The sequence below is a fragment of the Nyctibius grandis genome, chromosome 4 (assembly GCF_013368605.1).
Source record: "Nyctibius grandis isolate bNycGra1 chromosome 4, bNycGra1.pri, whole genome shotgun sequence".
Classification (NCBI taxonomy): Eukaryota; Metazoa; Chordata; class Aves; order Nyctibiiformes; family Nyctibiidae; genus Nyctibius; species Nyctibius grandis.
In genome coordinates, this window is record NC_090661.1 from 72,729,687 (window position 1) to 72,744,732 (window position 15,046).

At 36.5% G+C, this 15,046-nt stretch overlaps 1 protein-coding gene across 9 annotated transcripts in view; it reads left to right on the forward strand.

Moving 5' to 3' along the window:
• The window catches only part of CCSER2 (coiled-coil serine rich protein 2), a 77,718-nt gene extending 65,694 nt beyond the window's left edge, over positions 1-12,024 (forward strand). For 8 of the 9 annotated variants that reach the window (XM_068398771.1, XM_068398769.1, XM_068398768.1 and 5 more), the window contains one exon: positions 6,748-6,926. In XM_068398771.1, the coding sequence (XP_068254872.1) occupies positions 6,748-6,842 (95 nt within the window). In that variant the 3' untranslated portion in view covers positions 6,843-6,926. Of the gene's footprint in view, positions 1-6,747 lie in introns of all 9 variants that reach the window. The other variant, XM_068398778.1, reaches the window with a different exon arrangement.
• Positions 12,025-15,046: the final 3,022 nt, after the last annotated feature.

Sequence of the window (15,046 nt, forward strand, 5' to 3'; positions counted from 1 at the left end):
AAATACAGTATAAATTAGGAAGTTTCTTGGACATTTTCACAGAGACTCTTGCCAAATCAATGATTTATTGCTGTGTGAAGAGTCCCATAAAGTAGAACATTACTGGAATTATGGCTAGCATCCTTTCCCCACATTACCTCTTCACTTGGTTCAGTGGTTTTAGGTCTGCTGGTTTTTGAGCTAGTATGAAATGCCAGATGTGGGGTTTCGAGGCAAGTGGTGAGCTGGGTATCACCACCAAGAATAGGAAAACAGCCTTAAAGTCAATGTTAGTGTGCTTTTGCAATAATATAGAGAAGGTGATGGGAACATGAAGTAGTCTCAGTATTGTTTGGCTGCGTTTTCTGCCTGGAGATCTTGGAATTCTTCCTAGGAAGCATTTCTTCTCCAACTTCTGGATCCCGAACCTAAAATACCATCTGTGCTTGTGAATACTGCATATTTCTTCCCTGTGTTGTTGCTAGCTGATGGATACATGGATCACTTACAAGCACTGTAGATTATGAGGGCATAAATCTGTAAACTGTTCGTATTTAGTGGTTTATGTACTGTAATGTAATTTTACTGCTGCTGTACAGGACAGGTAATACATCCCTGCTACGTAATATTATAACACTATCCTATGCTTACAGTTGTTCTCTATTATCACCAGTCACAAGGTTAGTGTACCTACTGCTTAACTTGCCCTAAGAACTTACCATAACACTGCACTTGGTTGACATGCTTTAGAATTGGATGTATGTTTTGCACTTTCAATGAGAATTAATTTTTAATATTTTCACGTTTATTAACTTTGTATTGTTTAAACAGCCTTGGAAACGATTCAGCATTTTATGTTTCATGAACACTTTCCTAATTTTTGTTATTGATTTTTGTAATTTTGATGAACAAAATTGTATGTTTCTTATTCCTATAACTCAAATATGTGTCTTGAACTCAATCCTTATGTAATGCTCCTTTATTTTTTTTTTTCCTCTTAGTAATAGGATATAATTTGATGACATAGCAAACTTTCTTCAATGCAATATAAAACGTTTGAATTTGTGTTCTGGAGCTTTAATGATGCAGCTCTAGAAACACAACATTTAGAATACACATTGCCAATGATCCAATTATGAACTCTTGTTGTAATACAAGAATATCGTACCTCTTTCCCTAGGCCCCTAGCCGCAAGTGCTTCTCCACACAGAATTGCAGATGAAAACTATTTTGTTACTCAAGCATTGCAGTTGTTCACGTCTCTGCGTACTGCGCACTTCATGGCGAAAGCGTTCAGACTTTTTATATGTGAGCATTACGAATAAAGATAATGTAAGCAATTCTAGCAGGTGACACGTAGCATTATCACCAGCCAGAAAGCTGCTGTATGCACATTGAATATAAGTCAGGTCCAGGCTCTGCTTTTTCATGCCTTTTTTTTTTTTTTTTTTTTTTTTTTTTAAGCAAGGGTGCATTGCTTAACACTATGAAATGTTTCCAAACCTTTATTGACTGATTCTGGTTCTTTGTAGGGTGTACAAAGTGTTGGTGTTAGCAGAAAAAAAGATGCCTCAGAATATTATCTTGGAAGTTCTACGATTCATGTTAACAGAGTGACAATTTATTAAAAATATCCTGGAATTATTACATTACTTTCCTTTATATGTATTTATTTTTGCTGTAAGAGACTAGTGTTCAGCTTCATGAAGAAATGTCTTTTAAGAAAAACTCCCTTCTCCCAAGTTGGGTGGTTGCAGATTGCACTACAGGAGAAATATCTTTTGTACCTAACTAAGTATATATTTGCAAACAAAACTTAACTTTATATGTGATCATATTTGTCTGTTTGTTGCACAATCTGTATTTATGGATGAAATGCCTGCCTTGATGTAGTTATATATTACTTTCAGTAATTTTTTCTTTGAGGAAGTATTTTTCTTGAAGAAAGTTGGGGTTTTTATACAGACTATGCAGAAAAAAAAATGCTATGCTATATTACCAGTTATTTTACTACTCCCATGCTGTGGTGAATGGTGGTTTAAAAAAAATAAATTAGGGTTGTTTAGTATCGTTGTTTGAAGTCATACTCCATACTATGCAATGCTGTTTTACAATGTTGAAATATGGGTATAATATAGCTAGCTAAAAGGGAGAAGAAAAAAAAATCCAAAATGAAGCTATTGACAAATGCTAGAGATTTAAAGTGTGAAATTTTGATATTTTCCAGAGGTAGAAAATGAGAGCTTCCCTGTGTAGCCTTTCAGCAAGGCTGTCTTTTCAACTGAAGGCCTGTGAAATGACAGCTTATCCTCTGCCAAGGCAGTGAAATAAGAGATGTCAGAACTGATCAGAAAATGAAAAACTTATATAGCAGGGTTTGTGTCCCTTCCCTCTGCCCCCCCTCCAAAAAGAAACCATGGTAGTTTGGAGTCTCTTCAAGTTTGTGAGTGAGTTGCTAGAAGATGGGTTATTAAACAGTATGGTCAGAATATGTAATACAGTGTATCTGATGACATTGTTGTTCATTGTTAGATATCTAAGGTGTATGTGCATGGTTGCAAATATTTTTGATGTATACAGTCGTAATCATACACACAAATTCTAGTTACTCTAAACATATTTGAAGTGTAAGAGATCAACCGTGTTAAAAAACTTCAAGTTATAAGAGCAAAGGTATTCTGTGCAGGTCTTGCTATAAATATTATTTGTACTGCATTACTTAAACACTGTTGCTGCCTTTGTTTCTGGAAGGTGGATTAAAAATGAATGGGGGACATGGTAATTGCAATTTAAATGGTGAAAAGTTGCAGTTCTGTCATGGCAATTGCTCATTGTTTTGTCTTGGTCCTCTGACATCATTGTCCTTGTCTTTTTCTTGTCTCTGCTTTCCCATTATGCCATTGGCAAGGAGTTGAGAAGTTAGTCCATTACTTCTGTGATAAAGCGTGGTACAGTACAACTTCAGTTTTCTTCCCATCTCCTCCTCACGCATTTTCACAGTTGTTTTTTTTTTCCCCTGTGCATGATGCATGTCTATCGGAGATGTGCATGCAGTTCTCTGATTTCTCATTGCTTCACTTCCTTTGTTCCTCAAAGTACTGCAGGGATGAAATGTCCTTATTTCATTCTACAGAGGTATTTTATAGGGAATCGAGGTGGGGATTGAGATTAGAGATACAGAATAACCAAAGCAAAACCGAAAGGAATTTTAAAGTAGTGATATTGCAATGAGTATTACTGTCATGACCACATTGATTTAACTTCTTTATCAGTATAACATACTTGTCTCAGTTTTCCAACACAAAGCTAGTGCAATCTCAGTGGTTCAATAACTGTGTAGTACTGATAATCCTCTTCATGGATATGTTGTCATTTTTCTCTGGATGGTGTAACAGCCAGATTTACGTTGAGAGAAACAAAAGAAAATCTCTTAAGCTAATGTGGTAGGGACTGTAATTTAGTAATTTTGATTGGTGCACCAGTACATGCAAGTCTTTGAAGCTCTTGCTGGTACAGAAAAGTCTGTTTCTTTGTGCAAAAAGGAGCATGTGCACAAAGCATTTTGTCTAATGTACTTTCATTTTGAGGAGGACGAATTCTCTACAGTTGCATTGTCCTAGAGAAGTTTTAGAGTCCAACTTTACATTTTAGGAGCATCCCAAAGGAATGCGGGTGTTTGTGCACCTGAATATTTTGTTTATAAGACAAAAATAGAAGCCTGGTTAGCGTGACAGTTTACGCCAAGTCATGGTCTGTCCCACCCTGAAATATTATCAAAAGTGCACTCAAAGCAATGCAGATGACAAACTTTTTTTTTTAAGATTTCCATGAAATAAATTACTATTCCTAGAAGGTGGAATGCTTCTTCATCTTTCTATTCCCTCTCCTTCTTATGATGGAATTCACCAGGTACTAGTCCTTCTGCTGGCTCATTTTTTGACTAATAAAATGGTCATAATTTATTAAGACTTCCCTAGTAAACGGAAAACTGGTGTGTAAGGCAAAGATGTAAGCTGTGGAGGAAGTTAATGCAGTTTTCAGTGTTGGACACCTTGTGAAATGCTACTTGCATATTTTGGAAGTGGTGTTTTTCTGCTTTCAGTGCCTTCTGGAATGTTAATGCGCATAGCAATTTGAAGAGATTAAAATCTCTAGTCATGATAATTGGACAGACTGAGTAGAAATACAAAATTAGAAAACACTACAGTATTTAAAACAACTTAACAAAGATGATATCATAGCTTTCATGTCCTCATCATTCTGAGTATGTAGCTGTTTTGTACCTTTGAATGCTAACTTTCTGGATATTAAACTGCTTAGACCTCTTTAGGTTATGAAGGATAATGAGGAAAATAGGCATTTTTATATGTGAAAATGCAAAATTGTCCAAATGGAAAAGCTCAAATATTACCTAGTTTTTGTCAAAAGAACTTGAAACAGCATTATCGAAAACTTGCTGCTTTGCTGTATTTCAGATGTTTGTGTTTAACTCAACTTTACAAATTTAGTTTCTTCTGTAACTTACAAATTTCTCATCTTACTGATTAGTGTGACTAGGATTATTTGATATAAAGTTAGGATTTGTAATGCTTAGATTAGATATTTATCTGCATTTTTTGAAGACTGGCATTTAGAAACCCTTTCTAGGTAAGGGGAAAAATTTTTCTGACTGTTATTTTTACATATTAGGATTTGACCCAATACTGTTTGCTATAAATGTACTAATTTTTGACTTCAGGTAGGATTAGAAAATCTGAATTATTTGTTGAAGTATTTGTATGGTAATCAGGTGCTTTGGTTTCCACACTCATTTTTAGCAGTTTTGTTTTTGCAGGTGAGGTCTCAAATCAATAAATCATTTTGGCTAACATCTGTCTCACAGCTCCTAAGCTGGAAGGGTAATGACTTCTGTAACCCATTATATAAACACTGAAAAATGGCAAAAATATCTAGAGGATTCTTTTTTTTTAAGCTGTAACTCTCTTAAATTATTCTGTTTAGTATTTCCTTTCTGTAGGATTGCTTGGTTAAGAAGGATTCACAAACTTAAGCTAGTTTTGGTCATGTAAGGAAGAATGTTTTGATACTCACTTGACACCATTTTGAAGGGGTTTTTCTTTTTTGTTGTTTTTTTTGTTTTTCTTTTCTTCTTCTCCTCTCCTCCCTCTTCCCAAAACAATTGTATTCAGACTGCTCAACACGTTTGCACTTACCTGTCTATCACTTGCTGGTGTCACTGGTCCAGCTTAGATGTTGCCTTTGCTTACTGGTAGAACTGGTATATTCTAAAGGGAAAAGCTGCTAGTAAATTGAAATTAGATTGAGAAACCTTGGTGTTTCTCTCATTACCATTACATTTTTTTCTTGAGGAATTTTGAGGTTTCGGTTTTCAGTAGTAATCCTGCCAGGGAAAAGATGAAAAGCTTAAAGAATCCTGAGATGTGCTATCGTCCTAGAAATGTAACAGGACTTTGGCATGCCCAGCTATCATTATGTTCTTCCTGCTGATTCTAAGAAGAGCTAAAAAGACCAGACAAATAATTGGCTTTCTCTTTTAGAAGTTGTGAATAATTCAAGACAGTGACTGAAGTGACATTTTTAGTCAAATCCGTTAAAGACAAACATTGCTTCTTTTTTATTGACTGTATTTCACTAGTAAACAAATATTTAAGCCTGTTTTCTATGTACATACAATCTATCAGTTGGTAAGAATTCAGGTAGTTTAGGGATAAGACTAGCTTGTAGTAGTTCAGTTCCTCTCCTTTATAAAGAAAATGAGAAAATCATCCAACCCTGAAACTTGCTAAAACTATAGTTTAAGTTTTAATAGGTTTTGGGTTTTGCTGTGAATTGCAGAAATGTTAATAATTCTTCCAAGATCTGTATACAAGTTGCAGGTCTAGGATGTGCTTGTGAAGCTAGTGCACACATTAATCTTGAAAGTCTTTTTACAGGGAAGAGCAAAGAGAAAATAGAAATGACCCAGAAGAGGTACTGGCAATTCTCTTGTCTGATAACATGTCTGATCAGATGATACCTTCTGATAAAATGTAAAGTCCTCATTAAGTTATCTTTATCCCTTGGTTATCAGTGTAGTAGTATATGATCTCCAGCTTCACGTGTACTCTGTTGTACTGCTTTGTTGAAGATGGTGTCTTTATCAGCCCATTTGAATTCCATTGAAGATAAATAGTTACCTAAGTCTAGTCACTAACCTAATTATAACATACCTGTATCAAATTTTCTGACCTCAGTAAGGCAAGGAGAATGCACTGTAAATTCATGTGGTCCATTAAACTCCTTTTCTGCCTGTACAGGATATAACATTAATAAAAGGTTTGGGATAGTTAACTTGAGTATGCAGTGAATAGAAATTAAAAGATGGATACAGTCTGATAGCTGTTGCACTTGTTTATTAAGGACTTGAATCAGAACTGATCAGTACTCGTGTGCCATTCTTACGCTGTCCTGCAGATTCAGGTGCAACCATCAACCATGCCTTTTCCATGTTTCTTTTTTAAGCTAATTGGTTTCTTTTTTGTCTTTATGTTGTGTATTTCAGTGCTGGTATAATTTTTTCCATTTAAGTTACAAGTTACATTTATACATGTCCTATGAACCATCCTGCTTTACCAAAGTCAAAGTTTTGATTTTAAAAAAACAGATACACAGCCCTTATCAAGTGTTGAGTCAGCGCACGTTGGATTCAGGATGTTATCTGGTGTTTTTTTTGCCTAATATATTATTGTATTCTTTTCTCTTTAACAGCCTCAAGTACTACAGCCTTCCAGCAGCCTTCCCAGTTCCACAGACCTCGCCCAGGGAAAACTAATAAAACCACCACGTATCGAGGCCCCCAGTGAATATCCTAAATATGGTCTGCATGAAAATAGCAATCATCAGAATCAAAATGCTGCAAATGTGTCTCTCATAAATAGCCTGAATGATGTAAACTCTTTAATGAGCATACGGTTAAACATAAAAGATGAGAATGCATCATATTTGGAAAATTTGAAAAATAAAAATACTGAAGACCCTGGAGAGGTGGCTAGTAATAAAGAAGGTACATTACCATCTCCTTCCTGTTTTCAGACCTCTACACGAGCTGATGCTAGAGAGGTGCAGACTGAATTAGCTGTGAAAGGTCAACCCTCATTCACAAACCAGGCTTCTCGGCCAAAGACTTTAAGAATCGCAAAGCCCCCAAATGCTTTAGTGCCTCCTACAATGGCCATTCTCGCACGATCCGCAAATCATTCTGCTGCTTCCAAGGAACGTGAGCTTCTACCATCAAGTAGTTCGACTCAGCTACAGCTAACATCTGGTCAGGATAACCTAAAGGGTAAACAGAGTCAGAAAGTGTCTAAACTTCGCCCACCAACTATGTCCTTTGTTAAATCTAAGCAAATGAGCAGTCAGAAATCCACACCAGTGTCTGTGGAGCCTCAAAACACCTGTTTGAAGACTAACATCCCAAAGCCACCGGTACAGAGAAAGGAAAACGTGCAAACACAGAATGCTGGTTTGCATTCTGGGGATAGTTTGCCCTCTAATCGGCATTCCCGCCTCCCTAAACCAAAGACGCATTGAGAACGTACCTACATCTCATTGAATGATGCCATATGTTAAACTACTTCCTATGTATTGACTGCCTTTGAGGCTGCTTTATCTACAGCCTGCAAATCCTGAGTGAATATTAAAAACAGCATCTTTCTTTAGTGTTTGCATACTCCATCCTGTTATGTTCTGAGGCTCATGTTATGAGCTGTGCAGCTTCTCTTGAGAGTGTTTTTATTAAATTGTAGGTCTGTATTAAAGATTGTATTGCCCAGTGATCTTAGTAATTAAGCAAATACGGAAGTCTGTGGCGACCACAAATACCAGAATGCTGCACCGTATATTTCAGGATGGCAGAAATCATTTCTTACCTCTGTTTGAGTTATTAGACAATGAAATTACTTATTCAGTTTAACTTCCTGGTTCTGAGTACTCGTTAGGTTAGAGTTGGTGGAAAACTAGACTTACTAGCAGATGTTTTATTGGCCATAATTCTGACTCTGTATTCCAGAGGCCTATGCAAAAATCCTTGTATTTATCCTTATCTCAAGACTGACATATTTAATGTTATTTAATCTGATGGGTTGGGGGGGTTGTGTTGTTTTGTTTTGCTGTAATCTGAAATTGCTCTGTTCTTTATTTATCCCATTTTCACTGTTCACAGACAATAAGCAGATTTCACAGGGTGAAACGAATCTTCTCTTAAGCATCATCATTTGTTAAAAGATTGTGGTATGTTTTTATTGTGTTGAATAGACACATTACCAGGTAGGTTCTTGAAACGCAGTGCTAAGGATACTTGTGCAAAACCTTCCAATACAGGCTCTTAGGAATTGGTAAGTAGGGAGCCTCTGGGAATAAGGGGTCCATAACACCTATGTCAACGTTGCACAACATGCATTTTAATTAATTGTTTTTAACTTTTATTGTACTACTTCTATTTATTGATTTCTGTTTAATATTGAAAGACTCTGAAGTACCTGACTTGAAATTTTGCACAAACTTTGCCATATGTGTAGGGATTTGAAACTATTTTACAGAATAAACTTGTATTAAAAAAGCAACTATTTTTTAAAAAAAAAATTAATTAACCCCACTTATTTGCTTTGAGCAATCCTATTATGACCTAATCCAGAGCTGGTACTCTTAAGAGTTTTTCAGAGATGTGTATTTTGGTTTTGGGTTTTTTGTAAATTTTTTTTTGTGTAATTTCTGAAGAAGTGCATGATAATTGGGAAGGAGCTTTTTGGGGAAATAAAGCAAAAAAAACCAAAACAAAAAAAAAACCAAACAAACATTTTTCTGCTCTCTAGGAGAAGTATTTTTTTCTGAAAGTGGGCTGGAAATATATGCCCATCATGGTGCAACTATGGGACCGTGACACATGTGCTGTGAGTTAAATATATGCATATCCAGTGAAGCTTTCCAGAAACTTAATGTTATGTCCCATCTCCAATTCTTCCCTTCTTTCCCATTGCTGTCTCTTGTATGTTACTGTTTTGGGGGCGGGGGGGGGGCGGTTCTGTTATTGAACTGGTTTTAAAATCAGCAGCAGAAGGCTGTTACAACTACTTTGTTCAAAATCTGTTCCTGAACAGCATGTAATGTCAGTAAAATGAAACATAGTAATAGTTTGTTCTAGGCTTTCGCTATAGGACGTTGACATATTACAGTATTTTCTTTGAGAGAATTACAGTGAATCGGTATAGACATTTCATAAATAAGTTCAATAATCGGCTTTTGTAATATAAGCCCTTTAATTAGGCGTATCCTGATGGATACCTTGGTTGGGTGGGAGAAAGAAAAAATATAATCATCTCACCTAAATTTTGCAGTACATAATTAATGTCCAAGAAAGTTTTTGGATTTGTCACACTGTACATTCTTTTAACTGACAATGAAGTGGAAAAATGAAAAGCTTGGGGGAAAATGGGTAGGGGGGAGGTTCTACTTAAGAACTGCTTCTATCAATATGAAATAAGAGACCTGCAGGACTTGCTGGTAACTGGGGCGAAGACAAAGTAAGCAAGAAGTAACAAGGGTGACGTTAATCGTTACAGTTGATACAGGATCAAAATAACTACAATTCAAGATTGCTGTAACAGTTATTCTCCAGGAAAAATTCTTTTTCCTTGACAGGCATTGAATTAGATGGTCTTTGGTGTAAGCATTTACTTTTGATAAGAAAATAAAGCTGACTTTTTATATTCCCCAAAACTAGCTCCTGGCAGCTAACTGTGTTTCTCAGGAGTTTGAAAACTGCTGAGGGAAGGATCAGATTCCTAGTTCGTTTTCCGGTCCGTATAGATTTCTATGGAAGGTGGATTTTTTTAAGTTTACTTTCCTTGAAGAGAAGCTGATTTTATTTTTAGTTGTATATGATTTTGTGTAAAAAGGTGATTTTCACTTAATGCTATTGACAGAGATATTTCACCATGCGTTCTTTTGCTTCTTATTCTGGAGGTATCACCAGCCTGATTTAGTGATGTTAAAATGTTTATGTTTACATTTAAAAGTATTGATATCTGTCTATCTGCACCTTTACTGAAAATTAAGGCACGAAGCAAGGAGATGATCGGGGTTTTCATAAAAAGGAAGATAGTTCTTAATATTTTTTTCCCAGAAGAACAAAAGTATGTTTATGCTGTGGGGGATTTTTTCAGTGTTAAAGGAGCATAAGTAGATTGTATTCCTTGTTACAGCATTTCCCCATTTTGTTCTGACAGATTAGTGAGACATTGAGCTGGAGACAGCAGGATTGATCACGGATGAGACAGATGCTAGCCTGCATTGTATTTGTATTCAGCTGCTAACCTTGCATCCCTCTAAAGACAACTACATCTTTTGGCTCTTCAGACTTTACCAGGGAAGGCTCTGTGCATGTCTAGTAAGTCCAGAGTATGAGCAAAGCCTGTCAGTAGAAGATGGGCAACTGGAAGAGAAGTAGTGAAGTTTAAAGCTTCACTTCAGTGAAGGATGGGGGTTGGGAGTGGATTGATAAGAGGGCACTGTGTAGAGTTTGCCAAATGGGATTAAGTAAGTATCTTCAGGTAACGTATCTACCTTATGGAAGGTGCAGATATATCATCAGTACTGGTGCAGATTATTCTAAATGTGTAAATTAAAGGATTTGATATCTTCAGGGGTTTTTTAGGTTTCTAAAACTGCTTTATTGCCATTTTTTTGTTTTTGATTTCTCATTCTTTTGTGCAATATTCACAAAAGTATTAAACTACTGCTCAGTTTGTGTGTACAGAGGCAATTACGCATTTTAACAAGTGAATAAACACAAAAGAAAAAGACAGAATTGCACTTTAAATGAGCTTTATTGCTTGGAGTTGTGCCTAAAATAATCTAGATGCCTCCTGCTGTGTGTGGCTTTTGTTTGAAACTAATTTCCCTGCTAGTGTTGCTGTTTCCAAGGCATCTTCACATCACTTTCACAGAATCGATACGTGCTCTAGCATGTTTAAAAATATTCATATAGCGTACTGAGTTTTCGTTGTGCAATGACTTTAATTTAACTGTGGAGTTTTAACAGTCATGATGCAGCCAGATTATTACCTTCCCCTTCCCTGAAGTTAGCACTTCCTACTGCCAATCAAGGCCAATGGCAAAACTTCCCTAGGACTAGCATAGCCCTTAAAGAATGATGTTCCCAGCATATGTTTTTGTTTGAGAAAAGAAGTGCAATATTATCTCTTAGACTTTCTGGAAATAATCACAAAGGCCCTGAAAATCCAAAACGGCCCTGAATTTTTCATACGGTTCAAAAAAAAGTGAGTTCCTCAACTTTACATCTCATAGCAGTGAGACTAGACATAGCAACTAGACTGCATCATAGGTCAGTAAAATTCATTTTGTTCTTGATCTAAATGCTGATTTGTTGTAATGATGCTAGAAAACTGAATACCATTTGCGTGATTTACGTTGTTCGCATGTCACAACCATATGCGCATTCTGAAGTGTCATACTCGGGTAGGTTGCATGTTGGGGGGGGGAAGTATTTCTGGTTTTGCACAGCACATAATCCTCTTAATATGGACATTTTCTTGCCATACTAATGGAAATCCGTTCTTAAACTGGGATTGCATAGCTATTCCTTATCTTGTTATAGTGGCTTTTTCTGAGCAGAGTGGATGTAATACATGATCCTGATGGTAGGTCTCAGTATAGTAATCTTACAACTATGCTATCAAGGACATTGAGTCACTGTTGTGGTAAAGCTGCTCACTGCCTACTTAACTATAAAAGCACCACAATAAAAACAATATAATTCCAGTGTCAGTGAAATATTAAATTCAATACTAGCTAAAACAAGAGGTACCCTTACTATCTGCTTTGTTGGTTTTGTTTTTTAACCCAGGCCAGAGTAAATATTGTATATTAGAATTTGCTTGTAAAGTTGATTTAAAAACCTGTATGTAAAAATTCTTTCCTCAATGTTGCTCTAGTGAATAAAAATAAAAGTCATAATTCTAATAAGTATCTGTTTCTCCTGACTGTTCACTTCATGTATGTTTTTAAGTCTTTGGCTGTGCAGAATTACAGGACTGTAGACAGGAAGTTCTGGGGGAGGGGGAGATTACAGTGTCTTCTCTTCGAATTGTCTTTTGCCAACAGACTTACAGGTTTTAGTGTGAGACTTCTTTAATAAAGAACACAGAAAAAGAAAAAAAGAGACCTAGAAAAGCTAAATGTTTTAATGTATTGTTTCCAGATGAACAAGTACTCATGTGGCTAGTTTTTAAAGGTATGTTATTTCACATCTAATGCACAGTTGAGGAGAGAAGAGTGTTTAATAGAATTTTCTTATGTAATTAACTAGTTACAATTATTATCTGTCCTGGTTTCATGGGATAAAATTTACAGAATCAAATTTCTGTTAGATTTTTGTTTTAGTTTGTGGCCAGGTGATCAGGGCCCTTAGCAGCTAAACCCGGGGCAGCTGACCCAAGCTGGCCCACAGGTGTATTCTGTATCATTAAGTTCACTACAAAAGGGAAAGCTTGCTGGGGAAGAGTGGGGTTCTTTTTTGCTCTGCTCTCCTCCCTCTATCTCATTCCCAAGGATTGCTATTCCTGGAGCAACTTGCTGCAACTCTGTAGCTAAGTATAATTTTATGTGTTTTGTGTTATCACTGGTACTGGTTTCTTTATTTTATTAAATCTGTTCAACTTTAACCCATGAGTCTCCCTCCTTTTCCCAATTCCCTTCCTTGGTTGGGGAAGGGACACTGGGTGAGAGAAAATTCCATAGAAATGCAGCAATTTGGGAGAAACCTTTAGATTTCAATGGAGCTTCACATTCTGATAGAATGAAGCTCTCTTAATACCTCTCCAATCAAAACAATTGTTTAGATTTTATTCTGAAGAGACCTGATACATCAATGTCTTGGGTGCTACAGTTAGAAAGAGAGGCACCCTTGAAAAGCAGCCTCTGTAAATTGCCCTAATTTCCTTATGATCATCAGTATAGAATAGCTGTGGTAAGCCCAGGGATGGAAAATACCACTGATTCAGCTGTACCAGAAGTGTATTCATATAAAACCTATGAGCCTTTAAAGACTCGGATCACTTAGTCTGATAGATTTCAGTGCATAGTAATATAGAAATCCAATGATTCCTACAATTCTTTACTTCATTTTAATTGCTACTCAGTTTGACACACCATACTAATTATCCCATGCTACCTTTAATCTCTGTGCCTTCGTTTCCTCATACATAAAATGAGAATAATACCGGTGTTAGCAAAGTCAAGACTTCCAAGATTTTATGCTGACAGCATGATAACAATTCCATGAGGAAATGAATCCTCCCTTATCTTCTTGAACATTATATTAATCTCCTTGTATTTGCCTGCTTAGGAGTCCTCAAAAGCCTGAGCTATTCACAAAGCTCAGTTTAATAAAAAAAAAAATTCTTGAAGTAATTCTTTGCAGGGCAAGTTTCATAGATTTTTATTGGAACCATTTTATCACTACCAGATCCAGCAAATTTCCATCTTATTAGGGTTAAACAGCAGTTATTTGCAGGAATTCATTAAGTGTAAATGAGAGGAAATGGTTTCTCTCTGAGTTACGTGCAGCACAGTGGACAAGTTCTGTAAAGGAGTTCTCATGGGAACATGTATCCCAAACAGTACACTGACAGTATCATGGCATAGTAGGAACCTGTGTCCACGTCTTCCTGGAGGATCCCAAAGGTATACGTTGTGTTTATACAAAAAGTTGGGAGCTTGCGGGATACTTTTTTATTCAACTCACCTTTGGGAAAGTGATTTGAGCAACCAGCTTCTGTGTTTTTCGGACTACTACAGGCAACTCTGAGTTCAGTCCTGGTTTATAACCCCTCTCCAGTTCTGATCTGTAATTTCTGTGGGTTGTTGCTGTGTTGTATTTTTGTACTACGGTAGCAACCTAGAAGCCCACAACTGCAGATGAGAGCCCTTTGTGCGAGACGTTGTATCAAACAGTAGTAGCAGAGCAGTTATTGCTGCAAGATACACAGCAGAAGGCTGTCAAGCTGAGTTGATCCTGCCAGGATCTGAACTTATGTTTCTGGAAAGTCTATGATGTTCAAACCATATGCTTATAAGCTGTTGCAGATTTGGTATTACCATGCAGGGAAGCTTAATGATACACAAGCTCTCTGCTAATAATACTCCTGTGCATTTTATGCTGGTATTCAATTTCTTACTTCAAAAGAGTTAGTTAAGGTCTATGTATGTGCATTATATTAATGGCTGTTGACAGCTCTGTGTGTGGCATTTCTGGGACACGCGGGGTGCTGAAAAAATACTGTGTATTTGTATTTTGTATTTATATATGCAAAGTATGTATTTCCTTTAAAATATGCTTCTAAATGACACTTATATTTGAGCTGCTTTAAGGGTGTTAATTTTCTCAAGGGATTATCTTTGACAGTTGTTATTGTTATGTAATACTGTATGATTTTATACAAATGTATTTCTTTTAAAGGAGAAGGAACATGGAGGTTATTTTCACGCTGCAGTATTACATCTCTGTCACTGCTCACACAGAATGCTGCATCACCTGCGTTTTGAACGTTTAGTAGAGTCTTATCCTGGAATGTGACTAGTGTAGGTACAAACTAATAAATTTGAGGAGGGGCATTAGAAATATACTAATGGTCACAGGATAAACATTATAGAAGGGCTTTTCAGCTGTTACTGTAAATAAGAGCATGGGTCTACGTTGTGCTAACTGCTCTAAACTGAGTACCAGTTGCACAGGCCTTAGCAAATGTGTTTTAGTCAGTGTCTGCAGGGTAAATAACAAGGTCTAATAGTATGCACTTTCTTGGTAAAGCACTTGGAGCTCTACTGACAGAAATGGACAAGAATTAAGTGTTACTATTTTAATAGTAAATGCATGGAAAGCAGGTGGATAAGAGCAAGAAGGATAACATGTCTTGTCGGGGAAAAATCCCATGGAAAAATACTTCCATCTACTCCTTTTTCCCCTTCAGATCAGCTTAAAAGAGAGCTC